Source organism: Falco naumanni, chromosome 3 (assembly GCF_017639655.2).
Source record: "Falco naumanni isolate bFalNau1 chromosome 3, bFalNau1.pat, whole genome shotgun sequence".
NCBI lineage: Eukaryota > Metazoa > Chordata > Aves > Falconiformes > Falconidae > Falco > Falco naumanni.
The window spans coordinates 15,611,643-15,637,541 of NC_054056.1; the positions used below are offsets into that span (position 1 = coordinate 15,611,643).

At 50.2% G+C, this 25,899-nt stretch overlaps 1 protein-coding gene across 2 annotated transcripts in view; it reads right to left on the reverse strand.

The window, feature by feature from the left end:
* MEGF6 (multiple EGF like domains 6) overlaps positions 1-25,899 on the reverse strand; it is a 106,374-nt gene that overhangs the window by 26,401 nt on the left and 54,074 nt on the right. For both annotated transcript variants that reach the window (XM_040585881.1, XM_040585880.1), the window contains 4 exons: positions 12,671-12,793; positions 2,538-2,663; positions 1,524-1,646; positions 1,017-1,139 (listed from right to left, as the gene is read on the reverse strand). In XM_040585881.1, the coding sequence (XP_040441815.1) occupies positions 1,017-1,139; positions 1,524-1,646; positions 2,538-2,663; positions 12,671-12,793 (495 nt within the window). The remainder of the gene's footprint in view (positions 1-1,016; positions 1,140-1,523; positions 1,647-2,537; positions 2,664-12,670; positions 12,794-25,899) is intronic.

Consider the following 25,899-nt stretch of genomic DNA (forward strand, 5'->3'; position numbering starts at 1 on the left):
CATCTCTTACCAGGGGCTTACTTGGAAAACCAAGACTTGAGTAGCAATGAAGCTAAGCTTTTTGTCACCGGTCGGCCAGCTAGCTGAAGCCACAGAGGGTGATCTTCCCTCCTGCACAGTCACAGGGCTAGGTGAGGAGGTAGGATGCATTAGGCATAGACCTGGCTTCTGTAAGCCTTGCTGGCAATCACACACCTTCGCCCCAGCAGCTGAAAATAAATGTGCTGTTGCACATGAAACTGAGCTACGGTATTTTCTTTCACAGAATATGCAGTGTGAAAGAAACCATGTTCCTAGAAAGAAAGGTGTGTGTGTGCTTAGGTTGTTACATAGCATGTCATCAGTCTAGCTCCGTGCATTGCTCTGTTTGATGCCTTTCAAGACCCATTTATGGTCTGCACAGCCTTCCCCTCATGCCCTTGGCAGGCTCACAGTGAGAGCTGCTGCAGAAGTGGAGCATCACGGGTTCCAGTAACACCAGCTGCCAGCACTGGGACTACCATGGTGGCTTTCATCTGTAAGGGGGTGCTAGTGCTAAATGCCAATAGCTCTGCTTTGGGCTGTCCCCGCTGATGTGTATTAGCTGAACAGACGTTCAGGCAATCTGGCTTATTCTTGCATAATAGTGTTTATTTTTTTTCTTGATGGGAGCAGATGCAATCACTTCACTAGCTCAATTCCTTCTTCAGTGACACATCTGCAGCTGCCTGAACTGGTCCAGCAAAGTCCCCAAGAGCAGAACTTGGCCTATTTGGAGCCAAATGGCTCCAAATACATTGCCTAAACAAGGAAAAGTAGCTTCATGGTAATTTTAAAGATCAGACAAACTTTTTTATCTTGGTGGAGAGTAAACAGTCCCAAACCTGCTTGTGAAATCCTTCAAAAAAAAAAAAAGAAAAGAAATTGCTATAACTTGGCCCCACCAATTCACAGAGGATAGTGCACAAACACTTGCCTGCAGAAGCAAACCCACCTCCCATCCCTGCCTGAGAGGGGGTCCTGCATGCAGTACTCACGATAGCATTGCCTGCTGTCCGCCCCCAGCTCGTAGCCTGGGTTACAGGTGCACTTAAAGGAGCCACGAGTGTTGAGACACTGGTGTGCACACATGGCCAGCCCAGTCGTACACTCATTCACGTCTGCAAGAGATGAGCAATCAATAAGCAAAGCAGGCTGAACCATCAACATTCTTTCAAAGGGATGATTGTTACCATCATCAAGTTTTTCACCAGTATTTTGCACCCTAAATTCTTCACCGGTGTCCAGGCCAACAGAGAAACAGAGTTAAGAGTTCAGAATTGCTGTGAAGCTTCCTGGGAAGCTGGATCACATGAAACTCAAGTGTTGTTCCAGAGAACTTGAGCAGGGCTCTTGGACAGACATCAGCTGAGCGCTCTCATGCCACCCCCAAGAAGGCTTGTGCCTCACTTGTAAATTCACGGACGCTGACAGCTGCTACTACAGAGCGCTATTCTCCCCCATCAGTTGTTTTTCTCCGTGGAAGCTTTGCCGCAGGCGCTTACCCTCGCAGGCCCTGCTGTCAGGTGCCAGCCGGTAGCCAGGGTGGCACTCACAGCGGGCAGTTCCGTGGTGGTTGTGGCACCGGTGCATGCAGCCCCCGTTCCTGTCGCTGCAGGGGTTCCTCACTGCAGGTCAAAGCAGAAGAGGCAGGCTTATTGCATGCCAGTCCGAGCTCTTGCTGGCATTACGCTTATGGAAGAACAGAGCATCAAGCAGTTTCTAGCAAAAAAGTCTGCATCTGTGAAAGACCATTCTCCACCAGACAGAAAGTCCCTGCTGCTGCTCTCTGTGTGCTGCTGCATCCTGGCAGGAGGATTTACGTGGCGCAAGATCCTGCAAAAGGCAGGCACTGATCTGTGTAAAACCTTTCCAGCAGAAGCTTGGCAGGGGCATGTCCCTCTGTAGAGATTACAGAGCAAGCGCCAGGCAAATTTGCTTCCAGTGCTCCTGTCGGGAGGTTCTGCCAATCCCTGACCTGCTCCAGGACCTGGACAGATGCTACAAACCCCTACCACTGGCTGTGGTTTTAACATCCCAGTTGTTCCTTTTCCCTTAGCAACTTCACAGCTAAATACTTCCCTCCTAATACTTCTTGAATACCAGCTGCTATGAATGAGAAGATTAAATTTCTGCTCTCTGTCCCCTTCAGTTTCTCTCCCTCCTGCAGCTGGGCACAGGTCAGCCAGAAAGCTGCAAGCAGGGGGAGAAGATCCCGTCCTGCTGCGACATGTTGCTGTCCTTCACTTTTTCAGAAGCACGCGCCTTCGTACAACCTCATTTTTGTTGGCTACGCTCCTTCAGCTCTTCCTAGCCTTTGCGAATAAGCTGCAGAATAGAACCACAACATAACACGCAGAGTTCTTACTGGAGAGAAGCACTGCAGAGTGCTCTGTTTTGACATCTGAGTGTGCGAGTGCATGCTCCCTATTCCCCCCACCCCTCAGCCACCCATGAAAAAAAAGGCCAAAGCTCAGCTCTGCCTCCCCAGCCCCCCGTGCGTGCCCGAGGGGACTCACGGACGCAGTGTTTGCCGTCTTCCTGCAGCTGGTAATTGTGCCGGCACCGGCACTGGTGCTGTGCCAGCGTCACCTGCACGCAGTCGTGTTCGCAGCCACCGTTGTTCAGGGCACACGTGTTCACAGCTACGAGACAAAGGGACATGAGTATTTGTCACAAAAATAATGGCACCTGGACAAGTCTCCTGCACAGGACCAGGGCAAATTGCACACGCTGACGCAGAGTCCTGCTAATGAGAATTTAAAATTGGGGCATATTCAACCATTCAACCTGGGCTAAAGCCAGAGCTGTGCTAAAGGTGAGCTGTCACTGCAAAAATCTGTGTGCAGCGCACGAGAGAGGTCACCGGACCCCCTCCAGATGGGGCCCCTTTTCTTTAAAGGTAAAATTGGCTCAACAGTGTCGTGTAGCAGCTTAAAATCACTCTTTTCTGCAAAAGAAGATCCCAGCAGCAATCCTGGGAGGTGAGACCGGGATGTGGGAGTCTGGGCTAGGTCCTCCGTGGCATCACACAGGAGGGAAGGTGACAAGCGGCATGCTTCCTAACAGGGACCTGCCCTCTCCGAAGGGTGCCCGTGTCGGCAAGCACGCTTCCGCGCTGCGTTATTGCCAAAATCCTCATACTTTTATTCAAAGGCAGTCACTGCAGGTGCAATGCCACCACTAGTTTAGCTTAATTACTGCTCAGAGTTGCACTCTGGTGTACTCAGGTTTTCCTGTAACAAAACAATACGGAACACTAAGTTTCTGCCTCCATGACGTGCAAAAGACGCTGACTTCACCAGGCAAAGCCCAGTTGGTACCATCAGTTCTTCTGGGAACGTCTAAGGAAAAATATTTTAAGATGCATCCTGCATGTCTGTACCTCGATCAGGTGTAATAACCCCCAGCTCAGTGCTTTGACTAGGAGATTTCTACACGCAAGCCAGGACATGTGCTCGTCCACACTGCAAGTAACTGATGCTGTCACCAGCAGTGCAGCTGAGCACAGAGATACGCTGGTGGGAACGTGATTTCATCTGAAGTGCAGCCAGGACTGGGAATTGAGATTCCCAACTGGTGTTCCTGGCCGTGCCACAGCGTTTCTGTGTGGCCTTGCGCAAGGCGCTTTCCTGCCCAAAGGATTTCAAACAGTCAGAAAACAGAAGGCTTTGCCTAGGCTACGTCAGAAAACAGATCTTATGACCAAACACGTGGACTATCTTTATAAGTTTGCTATCGTTAATCAGCCCTAAAATAGCCTTCTCCTCCCCACTTTCTGTTCTTATAATCTGGGACTTCTCTGCAGGATAAGCACCAAAAGCACGATGTTTAATGGGAGATGTGTGCACCTTGCCACCAGCAAGCGGGCAGTTTGCCTGCTTATTTTTACTAGGCTGCAGCTATCCAGGACCACTGACCTTGTTGTATCCAGGAGAAATTTGAGCCAGAAAACCGAGCAGGGAAGGACTTTCCAGAATGGAATTCATGGACTCTGGTAGATAAGTCATCTCAGGGTAACTACGTATCTCCAAAGTGATGAAGCCTCCTCTTGGACCATTGCATGACTCTTGAGTTAGCCTACTCCTAAATCTGTGAGCATCTCAGAGACTGAGACTGCTGCAAAGACAGGTGTCCCTTACGGGGGAGCTGGGAAATTGGCCTTTAAAGTCTGTTCTTCCACTCAGGAGACACGAACGTGCACAAAACGCACCATGTGCTGCACATCAAAGCTGTGTGGGTGCAACACAGCTAAAACCCAGCCACGGTGTGGGATGGAAACCCAGACCTGGTTTCCATAAGCAGAATGGTACGATGAGTTGTGGTCTCACACATTTCTGACCTGTTTTTCAAACTCCAGAGTAAACTAATGTGCTGACTCTGAGGAATCTTATAAGCAAGCTAAAAATATCTCTAATGAAAAACATCTCTCCACAAACTAGCACTTCAGGTAATCACAGTGCCCTCAACAACCTCGAGAGTTTTGCTAAGCAGGCGAGCCTGGAAAGCATACGCTAGTAAATGCCTCTGACTTTTAACGAGGTCTCTGAATCCCAGGGCAAGCTGGGTCTGTCAAACACCCATGTGTGGGGCACAGATGAGCGGGTGGGCTGCAGGCACCATCATCAGGTGCATCATGCATGCAGCCCACCATCAGGTACCAACGCCCTGCAACAGGCGGGCACACGGCACTGCTCTGCCAGGTACTCAAAGGAGTATTTCCTATAGACAAAGCGCAGTAAGTAATTTGATTAAGCCTGTCTTGTATATTAGTGACAAACAAATATTTGGCACAGGAAGAAGATAAAAGGCAGAACAGTATATTCATATATTTTTTTCTGCAAACAGTTCCCTTCCAAACACTATGCCTTGACTCAGAGCTGAGGAGCGTTCCCATTTCAAACTTTTAAAAACCAACTTCCCATTGTATGCCTCTAATTACTTAAACAACATTTAGTGGAATTAAAGCAACTTAATAGAGTCGAAGTACTGCCATACACAACGTACAGCTGGAGCAAAACCTATCAGTTTATGTTAGTTGTGCTGACATTGTTTCCAAATCCATTTGGAAGGAAACAACAGAAATGCTCAACGTTCTGGAATAGTTATGGGTCAGAGTTACAGTACTTAAGCTTTAGCAGAGATGGGTGGTCATTTTAGAAAATTCTGATATATTAAAGTGTTTAATAACATATATTCAGAAATACCCATAAATAATGTGCTTGTTGGAGTGTTCTTTTTTTAAAAAAAATTTAAAAAAAAAAAAAAAAGTAAAACTATGCTAATGCCTGCCAAAATATTCCTTCATATGGGAAAACTACTGGGCCAATGTGTAACTAGCCAATGCATCTTACATCTAAAATAACCTCCTAGTATGCAGTTATTTGTATGCAGTCTAAATAACCGCCCTCCTTGCATACCCCTAAAAGACAATATTTCAAGAGTGGAAAAAACTCATGTCCAGGTTCTTCTTTAACCTACAAAATGTAAGCAGGCAGAAATCCTGTCAAGTCTGGACACAGCAGCCTTTCCAAAAGTGTTATTTCTACACACTAAGCTCAGCGTGTCTCTCTGGGTTGCACCGACCCACGCACCAAGGCACGCTGCCGGCACCCGCCAACTGATGGAGCTTTGCAAGGGCAAAAGCTGCTCCTGGACGGCAGAGGAATCTTCAGGCACTCGACACGTGGGACGTGGCAACGCTTGGGCACTGCGGGCAGCTGGAGGAGGATACGGATGCAACGGAAGGGGCACGCGGTCCTGGTCCAGTGAGTCCTCCTTGGCCAAGGTGCTGGCCAGGCACACACAACCGAGTGCCTGAACCGCTTGTGCCGATCTTAACCAAGGCCGTCTGCCGGCCACTAAGAGAACATAAAAGGTGAAGCATTGAGAGCACAGGGGTCTTGTAGAGCATTCTGTTCCCTCCTGTGTTTCTTTAGTGCAGCTTATTTGCTAGCAAATACCCTCTTCGAGACTAATAACCCCATCTGAGCCTCTCCATTCTGCGATTGCACACGATGACGAAGGGGCCAGCGCACACTGCCGTCTCAGCCATCGTGGGCACGTTCCAGACCACTACGGGTAATGGGAACCAGAAGCCCTTCTCTGCCAAGAGATTCATGCACAGGGAAGAAGTGGCTGGCATCACCGGCTATACGGTGCTCGTAAGTTACACAGCGCTGGTGGCACGCACACGACGTAGCAAGCAAAGCAACTACATCCTGCAGCGTCGCAGAGCTGCTCATGCTGCACAGACTGGCAAGGCTGCTTGTGCAGTACCACCATTTTGCTAAGATACAGACTAATTAAATTTAACAATCAGGAATAATCAGATGAAACAAATGAAAATGTGTTAAAATTGTTCTGGGTGTCTTTCCATCAAAGCAAGGGCCTTCTAATTCTGGTCTCCTTAGCTGGCTTCTCGCAGAGTTAACAGCCAGCAGACCTCACTGCTGGCCTTGCTTTAATTACTGCTCTTTTTTTCTGTTTACAGAACCACTCTAAAAATATTTCCATTCCCAGATGCTTTCCCGAGATTAACATTTCTGTGACAGCATTGCCAAATCCAGTGTCATCTTGTACATCACACAGACTTTTGTAATTAAAGCTCAGACAGATTTTCCGCAGATGATATTTCATCGTCTGCAAAAGGGACATTACTTCCATCCCCTCTGTCTGAAGGGAGTGCAGTGCTGCTGAAAGATGCTAACTCCTACATTCTGACCCTCTCAGGCCCAGGAAACAGATAAAAAGGGAGGAAAAGGACGTCGTTTTTACCAGCTGCATATGGGAAGTGAGGCTACAAAGCAGCAGCCTAACACAGGAGTCAATCTAATAACCAAGCTACCCAAGCTCTGTACATCCAGCTGACCTCCTCGGACTGGGAAGAGCTGACCCCAGCCCCTGTAGGTACGCTGAGACACCCTGGGACCCCCTCACTCAGCCCAAGGGCCGTTACCAACCCCCTGCCATCAGCATGCGCTCCTTCTGCGTCTCTCCCCGCTTGTCCCCGGGGCTCGGTGGCAGAGACCAGTGTGTGGGTCTGCAGCATCCTCACAAACCCAGAGCATAACCCTCGTGCCACGGCGAGGGGGGGGGTAACGCTTCACTTGGGCTGACTTGGGCTCCTCCACTTAACTTCCCTTCAGATCCGTGTAACCGGCCGGCGGTGAGCTAATACTTTAAAAGTAACTGTAAGCGGCTGCAAGTAGAACTGAGCACAACGTTTCCTTTTGCAGCGTCACACAAAACCATTGATTCTGAGAAACAGCTGAGAAACGTGCCACTGGACAAAGAAAAGGTCAGACTTTCTGAGACGTGCAAGCTGTCTGTACAGCGCGTGCAAATGGAAAAACTCTGCAAAGCCCATACGGGCGGTCACCCTCCGCGCACAGTTCGAACCCACAGACCTTACAGCACAGTCCTTCTGCACGCCGTATAAATTGCTGCTATATTTGAGATTCCTTCATTTGAAGTACTCTTAATGGGGATACATCATGTAATCCCAAACTGATTTATTCTAACCTCAGACAATTTCCAGAAACATGTTGTGTGTTAATACAGACCATCTCGCTACTCTGCAGGCCAACAAAAGCAATTGGCTCAGATTAAATTCTTTGCCTTGGACTGGATTTCATCCCTCTGCTGAAACAGCAGAGAAGGACCTGAAGATGTCAGCTTCCTGCCTCCCGCCCATGTGGTTCTGATAAAGAGAGGTAATTTCAGGACGTCCAATGACTCGTTTTGTTCTGTTTCACTTTCAGTAGGATTTTTTTCTCCTTTTCTCCCTCCCTTCTGCATTAAGATCATCAGTGACTTGCTACCTTTGAACAACAAAGATGCAATGACAGAATCTCGCACAATGGAGCTGCAGCTCACCCAAAGATGATGGTTGAGAGCTTCTGCAAGAGGAGCAGGACACAGGGAAGTGGCTTCAAGCCATTCTTTGTGCTCTCCTGAGCCCCAGGCACCAGAGCGGTTCCAGGTACACATTAACTCCGGAGAGCTGCTGCTGCCTTTTGGGTCGCATGGGCACACCCCAAGATGCAGGATGCAGGATGTGGGATGCAGCCCCTGCAGGCTCCTGACACCCCAGCTTTCACACACCACAGCCTGACGCCGAAGCTTGGCCTTGGCTGTAAGCTTTTATTCCACTCCTGCACCACAGGAATCGCTGTCAGGCTTTTGGAGCCCCTTGCTCCCGTGCTGACTGATAGGGGCAGACACAGCTCTAGGGAAGGAAGGGATCCTGAGGTGTGAGTGTGCGGGGACACTGGGAGTCTGTCATCAACTGCCCTTGGTTCTCCAGGCCATGTCAAAGGCGGGATTTAGGAATCCCCTGTGGGCCTGTGTGGAGAGCCAAGCTCTGTTCATGCTGTAAAAGGTACTAATGGCCTCGAAGAAAAATGCTTTTAAAGGCAAAACCTTTCTTCCAATCCTACAAAACACAAGGGCTAATCCAAGCAGCTATTTACACAGAGCTGCAACACACTTCATAGGAAATTTCTTTTAAAGGTGCCCAAGTACCTTCTGAAAACTGTTACTGATCTTCCCTGCATTGTGCCTTTTTTACCATCTGCGATACTAAACACAAAGATGTGAACAGTTACCTAGGGTGCAAAGCCATCAAAAGAAAGTAGCAAAAGGTTTCATCTGTTTTCCAATTCTTTGACACCTTCCAGAATAAAATCAGCTTCAACCTTCCATCACAAGCTTGGAATAATAGTTCGGTCTGAAGGTGGAAAAGGACCAATCTCCCTGAGTCCACCCTGGAGAGGCGAGCTCTGCGCCCAGTCCTGCACTCCTGGGGTTAACGGCCACCAGCCTCCCAGGGGAATTCAGGATCATCCCGTTTCAGGCAGCGCTGCCAATTAATTGAAGCTTTTGCGGCTTTTGTGGGGATCGGAAAACATTTAAAGAATTAGATCCGTGGTTTTACAGACCTTAACAAGAAACTTCACGGCAATAGTCCTTTTCTGTCTCCAGAACGCTCCCTGGCTCGCGCTGCTGCTCGCTGGGGCTGCCAGCAGCTTCCCAAAGCCCATCTCCACGCCTGACCCAGCCCAAGGTGCCAGCATGCTGGCAGCCCTGGCTCAGGCCACCAGCAGCACTTCGCCAGCCTCCGAGGGCAGAGAGGAATGGGCAGGAGAGTCTCGCCATCTCCAGTTCCTAGCCTCTTCTTTTTAGTTAGTGGCATTTTTTTTTTTTCTGTTTTAGCAGCACTGAATCTTACCTGTCCAGCAAAATCAAAGCATATCCCAAGCTGAAGAGAAATGTAGCTTTTATCAGTTAACCTAATCCCTCGGAACCACGCAGGGAAAAAAAACATCCTGGCTGAAGTCAAGTTAGTGCCTGAAACTTCACAGGGCTGAAGAAACATGGCTCTGACCCTCCTGAGCAAACCCCACTGCCTCTCATGACCTGCAGCCAAGGAAGCAGCTGCCAGGCGCTGCAGCATCTCTGCTCTGCTCCTTGCGACGGTGGTTACCTGCCCTGACACACCTGCTCTGACCCACGCTGCATCATGCTCCAGCTCCAGCTCTGCCCTGCACCACAACCCATCTCCTTGCAGGTACCAACCAATTCAACAACCATACAGCAGCTCATTACCAGGTAGAAATTCAACTTTTTTTTCCCCACACAGGGGGCTATCATGCCTGCTCTCTGCACCACCCTCACTCAGCCTCCAAGGCATTGAAAAGCTCCTCTGCTCCAGGGGACACCTTGGTGCCTATGGCTTTGGTGGCTGCTCATGCTGCTTTCCACTGCTCAGTCATGTTGTTCTGCCTTCCTGTTGGAGCTGGCCTCAAGGTCAGCATTGAAAATGCCTTCCTCTTCCCCAGCAGCGCTGGGAAAGCACTCCTGAAACAGCAGCGTGGGAGTGTGGAGGGAAGGCATGTGGAGCAAAGCCTCCTGCCTTCGCTGCTGCTGCAGCTGCCTGTGCCCTGCCATCGCTGCCTGGTAGCTCCTCAGCAGTACTAGCTTAATAAAAACTGTGGGATTTCCAAGACCGGAGCAAAGCCTCTGCCTTTGCAGCGTAAATATTTATGTAGATGGAGCACTAAAGGAAAGAACCACTTGTGGGTACTTGTGAAAACACCACAGAAAGCGAGGGCTTGCTCAAGGGCTCGGGATTACCCTAATGTGACCCATGGAAAGCCACCTGATCAGACCACAGCTGCTGCCAGGCTCACGGGCGCGCTGCCCCAGCATCAGCGAAGGCAACAAACCGGAGAGCCCATCCCACTGCAGCAACCAAACCGGGGGCAAAAGCATTCCCTTGGTGGCCTCCCCGCTGTCACCAGCCAAGGTGCTGCCCTCGCCAGGGCTCTGCTGTGGGGTGGGCTTGTTCCAAGGGCACCAATAACCGGTATTTACACAAATCAGGGCTGTGTCAACTCAAACCACGTCACGCTGGGCTGCGCGTGACTGCTGCCGTGCAGCTGGCAGATGCAGGAGGACAGCTGCTGGGCTCCGGCACCAAGAGCCACCATATGGAATCCATAGTGGCAGGGAGCTGTTCACCAGGGAACAAGCGTCAGGATGGGGAGTCGCGGCACGTGGGCACCTGGGGCACAAGGCAGCCTTACATCTCGGGTACACAGAGGGCAGCCACAAACCCCAGCAGAGGAGTAACCTCTAGGTCTGTGCTCTGTCCCAAGCTTTTACTAGAAAAAGATGCTTACTCCTACCCCTCCGCACAACCAGCTTAGTAGCTTAGGACAGAGCTATTACAAAGGTGTGATACATATGCACACTTCTGTCACAAAAGCGTAAAGAACAAAAGCCACCAGCCCTGAAGCGAGAAAGCCAGATTTTTAGGTCTGCTCTGTTGTTACTTTAGAAACCGCATTGGACAATTACGTAGCGAGAGTTTTGACTCACCCTGCCTGGTCTGCATCTACTTTCCTGTGTACTTTGTGGATCACAGGGGTACAGGCACCACTGAACTAACAGCAGATCCTGCCAGCTCCACTCCCCAGAGCTTCCAGAAACTGCCCAAGTTACTCCTGTAGTAGATCAGGTTTCATGAATAGAGACCCCTTAATTTTGGCAGATGAATTCCAATGCTGTGCACGTTATGGCAAATACTTGCTCAGAAGTTTAATGCAAAGCAGGTTTGCAGTGCTCAGCGCAAGCTGCACGGAGCAGGGAAGCCCTGCCTGCCCAGATCCCGGCAGAAATGCTCCACACGTTGCAGCCACACCAGCAGGTAAGCCTGAAGAAGGAAAGCAAAGGATGGAAATTGCTTTTGAACAAGAGATTCCTCCCTCTAGTGATCCCTTTTGTACTTCCTCTGGAAATTGCTTCACCTTCTGGGGCTGACCCTGCTGAGAACATCCTCATTTCAGTTTGCCTCATGTTTTATTCTATGAGGCAGAGGCGGCAGAATCACTGTATACCACAAAAACAAGAACTACATATTACAAAGAAAATTATTAGATGACAAACCGCATACATGCTTACAGGCAAAGAGCAGCAATGCATAGCCATGAACACAAGTTTAGATGCTCAGTGCTAGAGCAGTGGGCTGGGAATAATTGGCTTTTTTCTTTACCTTGTGGTCCTTTTGCTTCCGGATTTTTCCAGCGAAATAGAGGGCACTGGGTGAACTTGCACCATAAGGGCATGTCTCACTGTGCCTCTTAGAGCATCGTCATATAGCAGGGGCAGCTGCGGAAAGATGTGCCATTTGTGCTGCTCTGGGCATGGTGGGTACCACTTCCTTAGGTGGCATTTTTTCTACTTGCATCACCATTCCCAGCTGCAACACACAGGCTCACACAGTCGTTCTTAATAAACTCTGGGACATGACTATACTCTGAGAAATAAAACAGCAAATGGCCTTTGTAATACCATCGCCCAGGAATTCTTTCCACTTGCATGAAAATATCCCTCAAAAAATGGAAAAATGTGTCAAAAAAAAGCTGTGAGGGAGAAGTGGTTTAATAAAAACAACAGCAGCAGCAGATGCTGGGAGGCAGACTCCAAGCTCCACCCTGGTGTCTCTGAGCCTCTAGTCTGGGGCAGGCAAACAACAAAATCTGAAGAAATTGGCCCAGAAAGCAGCTGCAAGCCAAACCTGGCATCTGAATTGTAATGTCTGGACACGCACCGTCCAAGCGGACGCATGACCAGCATCCCAGGGAAGCAGGTTTGGGGATTATTATGGCCACATCCCCACACACAGCCATGCTTATTTTCACTTGTCTGTCATACCTAGTGCATACTGGGCAGACTGGGGAAACAGCCGAGGCAGAAATGGAGACTAACTTCAACCTTTTCATCATCTAGTTTATGTATTTGTTCTGAAAATGCTGTATCTGATATAATATCCCATATCAAAAGCAGAAGCTGGAAGTTACTTCTGAACCAGAATAAACTCAGGAACTGCAAAGAAGTCAAAATTGTACATGTCCATGCTGAGGAACAGCAAACATTATGAACCCAGTAACAGAAACACGTTAGGGAAGACTACCAGGATCCTGAGAAACTTGCAATCCATCACTGTCATCTACAGTTCCCTGCAGAGAGGATGGATGTGAGAGGGGAAGCCGGTGTAGGCACTTTTTGTACAATGCCACACATTCACAGGTAGGAAAAGGGCTGTGAAGAAATAGAGATTCTTGAGAAATGTAGGACTGTGACTTACCAATGCAGGTCCTGCCATCCGTGTGCAGGCGAAAGCCTGGCTTGCATTCACAGTAATAAGATCCAAGGGTGTTCACACATCTGTGCTGGCAGCCACCATTGTGGACCTGGCACTCATCAACATCTGCAAAGGAAAAGGGAAGAGGGGAAAACAATTAAGTGGGCATGACGGTATCTGAAGTCAGGATTATTTATCCTCTGTTGACTGACTCCACATTTGAGAAAGGAATGCAGACGGAACAGAATTGCCATTTCATTGTTTAATCAGTCAAGCTATTTAAATTTCAAGGACAAGCATGCAACCAGTGGGGGGTAAAGAAAAAAAAAGAAAAAAAATCAAGCATCTTATTTGTCAATTAGCATAAAGCATCCTTCATCTCGTTCACCTCACAATGGTCACTTTTCCCATTCGCTCTAAGATTGTGGATTAATTAATACTTTACACTTCCATACTCTTTATATGTGGAAAATAGGCTGGGCTGGTCCATCCATTACTTCCATCAATGGTGGGAGCAAACAGCTAACGTTACAGACCGAAGTGAGGAGGAACAATACGAAACAGCCAAGTTCAATGCTGCAGTGCCACAGCAGCAGATGTTCTCATCCTTTTGAAGCACAGAAGCTGGCTTCCACCGAGCTCAGCCAGGGGTCACAGGTGAGAGGTTTTACTGCCGTGCTTCTCATCTCAGTGTTTTGCAAAGCGTTTAACACATTTCACACCATTTGCACCTGGAACTCACTTGACCTGCTGCTGAAATGCAGCAAAATATGGGGTATCTAATGATAAGCTATGCTGAGAATTGCTACGCATCACCAGAGACGAGAAAGAAAATGTGTTAATACCTGGAGAAAGTTATTAAAATGGATTTGTTCATAATTATACGATGCTTCAGAACATGATGAAGTCCAACTGGACCCCTAAATGTTGCAGAATGCAAATGGTGAGACTCTGACCACAGGTCCCCAGCCCTCTCCTCCCAGACCTGTGACGGGAGCAAGCCCAGGAGAACGGAGGCAACAAGGAATCCGTAGGGCCAGTAACTCTGCATGTCCATGTTTCTTGGTAAAACTACAGGTCCTTGAACAAAACCATCCTTTGAGCCAGCAAAATCTTCTGCCAAGCACTGAGACATCTTTCAAGAGCTGAAATAGGAACTAGCCCATGAGACAAAAAGTCCTGTTACATTTTATTATCAGAGCTTCATAACCAGGGAGGTAGACGGCAGCGTGTTACCGAAGGGGAGATCCCTTCCTGTTTCACAGACCTTACATTGCCTTTAAGAGCTGGGAATAACTTCCAGAACTGAGAAGAAATGTAAAAATGTTTGGAGCGCCCAGTTACATGGTGCTAACTAAGATGTGTATCAGAAGCTTGTCAAAGGCAATTTCAAGTTTCTGAGACATAAGACTCTTTCATATGGCTATAATTAGAAATAATAGAGATGTTTGCGGATATGGCTGCACAGCTCCTTAATTCCTGCCATTTGTGTGTGTACACGTATACATGTGCACTATCTTTCAGACTGGAAAGGATCAAAGATCTCCAGTCTGAGGGGGAACCAGATCACATTGATGCTGCCAGCACAAAAACCAACCAGTAATTCCTTTTTCCATGGAGAGAAAATTTCAGTAGCCTTGGGTCTATTAGCGTTTCTACACACTGTCTGCATTTTGCAAAGATGTCTTCAGCACACACAACTATTTCCCGCTGGCACAGCAGAGCGGGTCACGCAGGCAGCAGGACACTATGGAGGCAAGCTGAGCAAGGAACCAGCACTGCTTCATCAATGGCTGTTACTAATAAGATAAAGAAACATTTCTGCGGTGCAAAAACCTGCTCAACCCTCACCCTTGCCCCGTGCCAGCAATCTGCTCCCCTGCCCGAAGCATCGCTCTGCTTGCTCTGCTCCCCTGCCCTTCCCCCCCCGCCCTTGCAGCCACTGCTCCCGCCGGGGCGGCACAGAAAAACCACAGGAGGGGGAGAAATGCAACCTTGACCAAAGCCAATGCTAAAGTTTTATGTTAATTAGATTAATTTTATGTTAATGAGATTAATTTTAGGTTAATCCGATTCATCACCAACAAAATCTGCCAGCAGCAAGTAAATGGACTGGAGCAAAGAAAAATGGGAAGCAAAGCTGGAAAGGTGAAGCTTGTTTGACTCTGTGTTTTGGAGCCACACAGTAATAAAAAAAATAACGATTGTTTATCAGGTTACTTTTCATTAGAAGGCTTCTCACTGCTTTGAAGGTTAAGGTCAGGGAATGAGAATGCCCCTCTGCCCTTTCTGTCCTAGCGGTGTCCACTTGACCTCTGATGTCCTGCTGCCTTACGGGGCTCCCGCTTCAGAGCTCCCCATGGCAGTCATTAACCTGGCAGAAAACGATCATCTCTGTAATGCCAGGCCTTTGCTCAGCATTACAGAAGGTTTTGGTGTTTTCTTCCTGTTTTTTTCCAAGACACTTAATTTTTAAAGACAGGAAAATGAATAGATTTTTGAAGTGGAACATAAGCTTTAAGTGATGCTCTCCAAAGTGTAACCCAAATCCAAACCAGCTTTTCACAAGGGAAAAAATGCTGCGGCATGAATCCGAGATGCCTGTCAAAGCAACCGAGTTCTAATTAAATCATTTTCCTTTGCAAAGGCTTTACACAGTTTGGATGCTACTGAGCCCTAGAGCCGCCAATGCACTCACTAGTCGCGCAGCAGAGCAGCAAGCTCATCGGGAACCCACTGGAGCAGGCGTCCCCACGAGCCCTGCAGCTCCCCAGCAGCCCCACCAAGCTGGAGCTCGGGTGTTCGGGTCCGACGCCTCTGAGAGGAGATCATCCAGAGTCTATCGCTCACGGGAAGGAGGATGGTGCTGCTCATGGCACAGCACACAAGGGAAAGGCACTGCCCTTCCTGCAGCTGCCCTGGGCCAGGAGAAAAGTGACGTCCCCAGGCTGCACGGTGGAAGCAGAGCCAGCCCTGCGCCTGGCCAGCCACTGCGGTGAGCAATGGGTGCTGTGTCCCCGAAAGAGCTCACAGGACACAGGCACCGCTTCCCGGCCATGTTCCATATACTGCATTTGTGCTACTGCTTTTTTTCGTTGTCGGGTTTTTTTGGTTTTTAACATCTCTATGGGCAGAATTAGGTATTACTATACACAATTGGCTCTATTCAGGTCAAGAACAGGAAAACTGGGCTTTGGGAAGATTTTATAGAGTAATAAAGTTTTTTGGTCTGCATTTCAATGACTGTTCCACTGCTTCCCTTCAACTCTAATCTGAAACCACAGAGAATTTACCGTCCAAAAAAGTTAGTGATGTGCTGAATAAACTTCTTACTTTCACCCCATTACTCATACTCAGTAATTACACATCTCCTCTCTAAACATCTCCTCTTCCCACTTTCTCTTTTTCACCCTCTAAATCTCAGTATTATCCAGGGCTGTCCCCACCCCACAGCCCCCCCTGCCCCATCCCACCTTGGCTGGGGAAAGCGGCCAGCCCTGCCCCTGCCGCACAAGCACCCATCCCTGCGCCACCGCACGCCGTCCCCGCAACCCGCCACATCCCCCTCCGGAGCCTCACTTATCTCCTTCTGCAGTAACTGAGAGATTTTCGGACATACACTACCACGATGGTGCGACCAAAACAGAACCTCCCATCCTTCGCAGCAGTGGAGGGCAGCAGTGTCAGCACCCAAGAAATCTTAGGCTTGTATCTTTGGAAATAACGCAACTCTGCAATTTGTCCAAACCAATTCCAACTCTGGTATGAGTGTGCAGAGAGACGAGGCACCTCCCAGGCGGATGCTCTACAGGGAGTTTGCATTTTCTGGTCAAGACCCATTGCTTTTGGTCATCAGCCTACGGAGTCATGGGCTGCGAACGCCACAGCAGCTGCGTGAGCACTCGTAGAGGGGAGAGGAGCCAGAGCTTGCTCGTGGCTCTGTCAAGCAGCAGGGTTTCTTCTGGTGTGACCTGAAAGGCATTGCTAAAAAGAAGGAGCCGCAATGATGGTGTGCTGGAGCCCATGCTAGGTCCGAGAGGATCACTCTGTCCTGCCTAAGCAACAGCAGCAGCTCATGCTGGGGAATGGGAATTGCTCCCGCTCCACCAGACACCCCGGGCAGCCCTTTCCCGGCCATGCCCAAGCATCAGGGTCCATCCCGCAGCCCAGGACTTCTGTCTGTCCCACACCCTGCAACAGACAACAGAGTACAGAGAAAGGAAAGAGGCAAGAGCTGTGTTTCCCAGCAGGACCTGGGATGGAGGAAGGGCAGTGCATCGGTCCCGGGGATGGGGAGGGGGCAGGTCCACTGGCCACCCCAGCAGAAGCATCTCCAACCTGCCCAGGCATGCACAAGGCTCACCAGCAAGTGATTCACACTGGAATATAAACTGTGAAGCAGCAGGAGCTGCCTCCTGGGGTCAGGACAGAGCATCGCTGTGAAGGGTCACGTTGCCCTCAGTGCACATCTTGGCAGCATGAAGACCCGAAAATTTACGTGATGCTTTGCGAGATGCGGTTTGTAGCACGCTGAGGTTATTTTCCTATTGGAGAACTGACAAAATCTGGTTGAAATTAGTATACCAAAGAAAGAAAATTAGAAGCATACAGGCTTTTCTTCAGGGGAGGGTAGCTGACACTGAGCAACCCAGAGCCGTGCCAGGATGGATGGGGCTCGCCAAGCCCAAGTGCCTGCATGCTCCGCTGCGCTGGCACAGACAGGGAAGCAGATACCGGCCACAGCCCACCAAGGCAGACACAAAAACCAAACGTGGCAAGAGCCTGGGAGTGGGACTTCATTTATTGGGTGGGGAAACCTCCCTGCTGTGTAAGGAAACCAGAGTTCATGTCCTCATCCATAAGGACACGGGGCTTGCCCAAGAAACAGCCGATGCTCTGTCAGACCCCAGGTTCTGGCTATGTGGACCAACAGGGGTAATGCTGCAATCAAATGTAGGCAAGATGAACACAAGACAAAAAAAAAGAGGAGGGAGCAAGGAGCACTTTGGTTAAGTGCACTCCATGACCATGCACAGGTCCTTTGAGAAGAAATACTATGATTCATCTCCACCAAGAGCTCCATGTCAGAGGAAAGAAAGTGGCAACAGCAGCTCTGCAAATTACAAAATATTTGGTACAGAGGCAGTTTATCTCCTCTGAAAGGCTGAGGAGGAGGAGACGGATCCCAGCTGGAAGCACAGGCAGTAGATAGGCTGCCGAGGCTCACTCTGTCAGGCCAAAAAGCAGTGCCAGGCTTTAATCCCTGTGGCAATTAGCCTGGATTACAGAGCAGAGCTGCAGGGAAAAGGTTAATTAAAATCCATCAGGCTGAGCATGTGTGGGATTTAGTGACTTTATCTTTCCGGTACCAGTTTGTTGAAACTACTTCAGCAATTTATAGAAGAGACTGGAAGGAGACAAACCAAGAGAGCAGCACGCTGGGCGGCCGAAGCTGGCTGCTCCCGAGTCGCAGAGCAGAGCATCACCGCTGCTGCCCCGACCTACAGACACCCATCAGAAACTCAGGGCACAGAACAGTGCTGGGACGTGGTAAAAGGAAAAACTCCTATGCATTACTTCGTCTCTTGCACAGTCCCTAGCACGGATAACCTGGAGATGTGAGAGGCCCCGTTCTTCCACCCTCCCCTTGTAGACAGGACTCAGCAACAGCTGGATCCAGCAGCGCAAGGAAGACATGGGAGCAGGCGATGCCCTGCCCTGTCTTGGCTAACCTGGAAGCCTTTCCCTTCTCCAGTTCAATGAAGAACAGTACCTGCCTCAGGCTGGTCTCAGCTCAGAATCCAAGGGACTCATGTGAGGAAAGAAGAAAGGTCATTTTGGGCAGTCAAAATGCCTCCACACCCTCAGTTTTCATCTTCTTGTAAACCAGGCATTTAGGAAAGCCTTGAAGGCACTTACAGAGCTCCACAGAGTAACTGGGGCTGGCATTCCTTCTGCTGCAGCCGCTCCTAGGCAGACAGAAGATGCCCACAGCTTTCCCACACTACTTGGGCCACCCTCAAGAGCAGCAGTCTCCAAAGGTGCTTCAGGAATGGGTGCACTGGTTTTAGAATAATCTGATGAAGTGAAAATGTATCAGGGAGCTGTTTCGCCTCAGTCACTTGCTTTGTCCTCAGCTCACCTTCTTTTGCCTTCAAGCGCAGCAGCTGGGAGAGTCGCCCAGCTCTCATTTGTGCTCACATTTCTGTCTCCGGATGGTGCTGATAATTAGCTATTACTCAGAGCGGAGCAGAGGTGCACGTAACAACAAGCAGGCAGCCCGCTCTTGACTTGCTGCTACACTCACCCACTCAAACCTTCTTTCATAGCTTTGTTTTACCCCACTTCTCTGTGGTGTTTTGAGTTTTGAGGGTGCCGTTTTGAGAAGACATACCTGTGCAGAGGCATGTCAGCTTGGTCCCTGCGCTGTGCCACGGAAGCTAACCGCATGGAGATAAACACTGACACGCAACAGTACCGACGGATGGAAACGCAGGTCGCTATTGAAGAAGCTAAGGGAAACCATATAATCAAATAAAAGCGACCAGCTATGCTCTGTGCTGTTTTCTGACATACTTAAAGAATCACAGAGAGAATATCAAGGTACCAGGTCTACTCACACTGTGATGATTTAATGCCAGTCCCCAGCAGAGCACGACCTCTCCTGTAAAGGTTAGCTGCGTAAGGGCACGATGCACAGCACTGCAATTAGCCACTCTAACACAAGGATCCAACAGAGCACTGTTTGCACACAGAAGGCATTCTAAGGCACTCAAAACCTCAATGGAACATCCACTGCCATTACACAAAACACCTCTTCATTCTCCATTCATACAATAAAATTGGCGATGAAAGGCATTTACAGCAGTTCCTTGTGGTTGCTTTGCTTTTGCAGCTGGCTGATGAGAGAAACACGTCTGCAGAGTTCGCAGGGCTTGGACTGGCAAGTGGGAATGTACTGCAAGTAAACCAGTGCGTGGTGTTGTAAAAATGATAGGATCAAGAGAACGTCTGCTACTACCTGTTTAAGAGACGCTCAAGCAGCGGAGGAAAAATTACCGACCAAACTCACAGTAATACCGAGTTTGGGATGAGCAGCGCCCCTACGATTCTCTCCTCTGCCCTACTGCCTGCAGGCGTGACACCAGCTTCCTACTACCCAGCTCCTGCCACCCGAGCGCTCCCGCGCACCTTGGGCTATCTACCTGCACGCTGGTGGGTGAGGGGCTGCAAAACCCAGGGGCCACATCTTCAGGGAACTTCCCCCCCCCCCCCAGCACCTCATCTCAGGTCACCTCTCCTGAGGATCAACTTGCATTTAAAGCCAAAAATTAAGCTCCCTGAAAAATCATCTTGTTTCTGATACCAGCACCTGCAGAGCAAGCTCCGGACAGCAACTGGGGCAGTGCAGGGAACAGAGAGCACCTCCGAGCGCTCCTGGCAGATGGGAGGCTGAGACCCCCTCGCTCTGCTAGGGGCACGGCAGCGGTGTGAGCAGAACAAGCTCATCCTGGGGGAGGAAAGGACCAAGGTGTTTGCCCGAGTCAGCCTTCACCCTCCATCTGCTGGCTGTGTCAAAGCACCATTCAGGGGAAAGGTATTTCATGCTGCAACATGTCCAAAATTCACTTGTTTCAGAGGTGGAAAGAGAGAATACATCTTTTTTTTGGTGTCTTTTTTTGTTGTTCTCAGTTGGGTGGGCCTGAAGGCTGTGGTGGGTGCGCTTGGGCTTGTTTTATTTTGTTATCTGCACCTACTTCTTTGTAAACTATCTAAGAACATTAGACACAGCTTCTTGGAGGAAAGACATACTTAGCTTACCTGCCAGATTTTGGCTTGGATATTCACTCCTTTTCTAAAGATGAAAAAACCCAGGTTCCTGGAAAAAGAGGCTTAGAGGTAAAACTTTTCAGTAGATTACTTTTTCCCCCAGGTTCAGAGCACTTGCAAGAATGGCCAAAAGGCCAGGGTGAAGGTGCTTTGCTTTGCTGCTAGAAGCTTTAAATTCCATTCCTCCCAAACACAAGAAAAGACCTCAGCCTTGCAGACTGAAAGATACTTCACACAAAAATCAGGATAAAGCCACGAGCGTGCACAGAGCTACCTGTCTGTGGATAAGCAGAATCAGGATCGGGCAAATTACACAGTAGGGAAGGGAAAGCTGGAGGTTTATATTCCAGACACAAAGCTGGATCTCAGGAGCTTGTCTTGGAGAAGTCGTATGAGCTAGTGTAGTTGGATGGAGACAGCAAACGGGATCTGAATTTGAGACAAACATCTGATCTACAAATAATAAAACCGCAACTCACCCCGTTTCTGAAGGTCTGGCACATCTCACAAGTGTACTGATATCACTTTTATAAATGCTTGGGGCATTTATTTATTAGGATTATCTCATGATGAGATAATGCATTCCTTGATGTCTACATTACTCATAAGCATCCAAAGTCTTTAGTGAACTTCACATATTCTCCATTATTACCTAAATCTTCAGGCAACCACAAAATTTATCTGCCACTAAGTTGAACACACAAAGAGGAAGGGGTGGTGGTGGTGGTGTACTTGGAGAGCATACACCTCGCTCAACGTACCCATCTACTATCACACATAAGCCAGTGCACAGAAATGTTCAACAAAAGGGATCAGAAAGTGGCAAAAAGACATTTATCACCTCCTCACAGTGCCGGACACAGCGCAGCAGAAAGCACAAGTCTTGCAAAAGAAAGAAACAAGCACAAGTTAACCCATCGATGGGAGGGAAGAACCAAGTTTTGCTCCTAACTGACGGGGAAATGGAACGACTGAAGCTCATCGTGTACCTTCTGGTATGCTGGAACCTCCATCTATTGCTAGCAGCCACAGGCTGCTGATGCCTCAAACTTTCTGACAGGATGACAAACTGCTGGGGTACCACCGGCCGCAGGCGCTGCCGCACACAGCGGGAGCACAGTGTGACTCCAGCCCCTCCACCTGCCGACTGGGACACCCAGGCTGGCCGAGCTCCACGCGCACAGCAAGGGCTTGGGGTGCCTTTGCTGGGGATTTGCTTCAAACAGACGCTGCCAAGTCTGAACATTTCGGCGCAGAGCAGTAAACTGCGAGATGTGGCTCCTCCGACCGCATCCACCAGCCGCAGCCCCCACACTCCTCATCCCCCCACGATGCTGCCAGAGGATTCCCCTTACGCATCAAGTGACACCAATGCTGAGCTCCATCCTTTGCAAGGCTCCACCGCACGATACTCGTGCAACCCCAACTCCGACAGCCTCACAGAGAGAAAGGCAGGGGAGTTTCCTGATAAAACAGCATCATCTTTCATTTATTGCCCTGGACCAGAGTAAGATCCTTCAGAACCGAGGAAAAACTTAACCAACGTACCGTAACGCGTATGTTTGTTTTTTTAAATGACCGTGTGACAGAACCGGCGCAGCGGATGGAAAGAAACTCCTGGTTCTTTCTCCTCCTGGCAGAAGCAGCCCCCGGACAGGCAGCCCCCGCAGGCTGTGCTGGAGCAGCACTCGGGGCCGGTGGGAACGCGGCCGGAGGTGCAGCCTGGCCGCCCGCCGGTGACTCCAGCCGGTGACTCCCGCCGCCAGCCCCGGAGCCCCCGCCGGCAGCCGCGTTATCCGCCCCCCGCAGCAAGCGAGGCGCATGGAGGGGAGGGTACGGGGGGTCGCCGGGTGCCAGCACGGAGAGAGAAAGCCCCCCGCAGCCCTCCTCGGCTACCGACCTGCCCGCAGCCCCCCCCACCTACCTGCCCGCAGCCCCCCGCCCCGCTACCTACCTGCCCGCAGCTCGGGGTGCCCCGCCGCGTAACCCGCACGCCCCCCGTAGCAGGGGTAGCAGCTCCTCCAGAGGTAGGGGTAGTGGGTGCCGGCGGCGCCCGGGGGGGCACCCAGCAAGGCCAAGCACCCCAGCAGCAGCCAGAGCCGCCCCCGCCCCATGCCGGCCACAGCCCCTACCCCGCGCAGCGCCGCACCGCGCCCGGAGCGCAGGGTGCGCAGGGCAGCGCAGGGCGTTGCGGAGGGGCGGCTCTGCCTGCGGGCGGGCTCCGCGCCGCCCCCGCCCCCAGGTGAGGCCGGGCCCGCACCCCCGGACCCCCCCGCGGGAGGAGCGAGCCTGGGGGAGCTGCTGGCCCGCAGCCCCGGGGCGACCGCCCGCGGGAACGGGGCGGGGGGGGGGACCCCAGGGGGTGGGGGGCGGCGCTGCCCCCGGGGCTCACGCCTGGAAGGGGCTGAGCCGCAGGACCCGCTGCCACATCGCTGCCCCCCGTAGGGGGGGGGGGGGGGGGGGGCGGGCAGAACCAGCTCCAGGAAAAAAGTAATAAACCAGCGTATTTGTCCCAGATCGGGGCACAGCAGGGGGGAGGGGGGGGGGGGGCAGGGTACCCCACAGGGAAGGGAGGCGGGGGGGGGGGGGGGGGGGGGCAGGGTGTCCCACGGGGGCCCGGCGCCGCTGCGGCGTGGGGGGGGGGCTTCACTCACACATCACATCACGTGCAGGGTGCAAGGCCAGGGCCCCGCAGCATCCCACCGCCCCACCAGCATCCCGCAGCTGGTGGCACTGCAAGCAACAGCAAACCTTCACCGGGCTTCTCTTAAAATAATGCCAGAAAAGAGATCTTCATCCACAGAGTCAAGCCCAGATGAGGAATGGCCACTGTGGCTACCCCAAGGAAAACCATAACATTACTGTTTCCTGCAAGACGGAGCCTAGAATTTTATTTTACCTTTTTCATTAAACAAGACTAGCAGATTGGATTTTCCAGAGGCAAGCTCAAAAGCCTCATTCAACTTTCTGGAATGTTTTGAAACAATGTGCTTGCAGGGTTGAGCTGAGGGAGAGCACAGCCTGCTACTTTGAGATGTTTTAGCAGTATTATTTGGCTGTAGTAAAATTCCAAATTAAAACTTGTGGTTTAGGCTGCAAAGAATAGCATTCCATGAAAAATTTTGAAACACAGAGAGAAGCTGAATCCAGAAAGAAAATAACGATTTAAGGCTATTTCTGCCACGGTTTCCAAAGGAAGGTGGACTCCAGTCACGAGTCCCCTCTGTAGCCCATTCCAAGCGGGAGCATTTCAGGGACCGCTTCAGCTCATCCGAATAGTCAGCCATCGCAACAGTTCACCTGCTTCTCATTAATATTTCAAGTTTAACAAAAAGATCTGACTCAAAAATTTCTCAGTTACTTTATGGCAAAAAAAAAGATAATCTTTCTGAACTGCACATTGTTAGAAACGGTCTGTGGAGGTAAAAATCTGTGCAAACCACTGATGTGCCACAGCCCGGCAGCCAATTAACACGCATCTTCGTCTCACTGCCTGGTAGGTGCAGCAGCATCCCCCCTGAGATGCTGCTCAGCACCGGGGCAGGGAGGACTCTAGGCAAAATAGGGACAGGAGGAGGGGAAATGCTGGAGGGGTTATTCCCAAGAGTCACCAGAAATTATACCTGCCCTCCCCGAGCCCCGCGATGGGCTGTCCCGGTGTGGTGCTTTGCAACACACCTCTGTGCGCATGGTCGTGGGCTGCCGTCCTGCTAGAAGCCCCTTTTCCATCTATCCAATACTTCACCCATTTAGAAATAACATATTGCCAGGCGTTAAGAATTTTCATTGCTGGCCCAGGTCGGGTCCTCAGGGGTACGCCCTCCGAGCAGAGACATTTAAGCCGCTCCGATGGCTAGTGTTGACACTTTTCCTGTAAATGTTTCCAGTAGTGTTGACATGCAAAAATGAATGTTGCCACAGAGCTATGAAAAACGGTTTAGACTGACTTCCTCAGTTCAGTGGTGTTATTAAGACATTGTCTATATTAAATTAGCCTTGCATGGAATGCAGATGAGTCACAGCGAGCGCAGCTCTCCCAGTGACTCCCGGACTCCACAAGCACCAACCAAAGGGATCTTTCCACTGGCTCCATGACCTGGAAATTTCTACTACCTGGGTATAGGCAGCCCCCGACAAAGAGTGCTTGCTCCTCACCCTGCACAAACGGATGCTAGCACAGCCGCTGATGCTCAACAACTTATGCAACAAACTTGTTCAATCTCATCCTTTCTTAGACTGCTAAGAAAAAAAAAATCAATAACGATGAGAGGCTCAGAATTTTCCAGATGGCTCTGTATCAAAAGTACATCAGGCTTGAACATAAACAGAATCCTGCTTATGTAATAAGTTATGCTTGGCCAGGGTTGAGCCAGCTCGAGCTTCCTTGTCACCTAATTTACTTCAGCTGATTAAGTACTAAGAGTTGGTTTGAGTATGGCAACACATCACAATCAGCAGCAAATCGTTACTGCTTCCTGTGGAACCAGCTAGGAGAGCATGAACATCCAGAGGGGTTCTTTAAACAGCGACCGAGCTGGGCTGAACCCATAACTCTCACAGAATTTCATTCAGATTCAGTCTCGGCATTAATAAATTCTCGTAAGAACCCAAACAAATCACAGCTGATGATGCGGCACTTTGCAGTTCAACAGCACGTTAAGTCATCCCTGCACAGCCACAGGTCAACCAGCTTAGGTAAACACAAGTGCTGGAACCTTCATCCAAAGAGTACCCAAACCCCAAACCAAGTTTCTTCTGACGTTTGAAACAGGATTCTACAGTTAAAAGGAAACAGCCGAACGGAAAATATGGAAGCAGTCCAGAAAAATGCAAAAGGTGAAACACAGAAGGGGAGCGGGAAGGAACGCGGCTGAGGCACAGGGTTTGCGATCTCGGGGTCAGCACAGCATGAGCCGTCGCCTCGTCTGGTGTGTAAAAAGCACGTGGCGCGTGGCTGCCAGGGGATACAAGCAGTGCAAGAAGATTTACAGCTGCTGGCTCACGCAGCTTTGCACAACGGAGGTGGCCAGCAGTGGATGTGCGCTTTACAACCCCTGCTTCAGCATCTTTTATGCGCTTTGCTCTTCCCCGGGGGACATTTTCCCTGTTCAGGGTTAGCTTCCCAGCCTCAGCTACCTGGGGCTACTGCAGGCGAGGTTTTCATCTTATTCATCAATTATAGCTGAAGAAGATATCGGAGGAATACAAAGTGGAAAAGTTAAGAGCTTGTAGTTTTTCCAGGTGCGGAGTCTGAACTCTCCCTCTTCCTTCCAGTCAGGAGTTGGCTTATTTCAAACAAGCCATCGAGCCCTCCCTGACCCATTTCAAAGGGAATTTAAAGGGGGGAAAATCCCTGTAATACGGTGTTCTGTAATGGCACCTGGATTAACCAGCCCATGGCA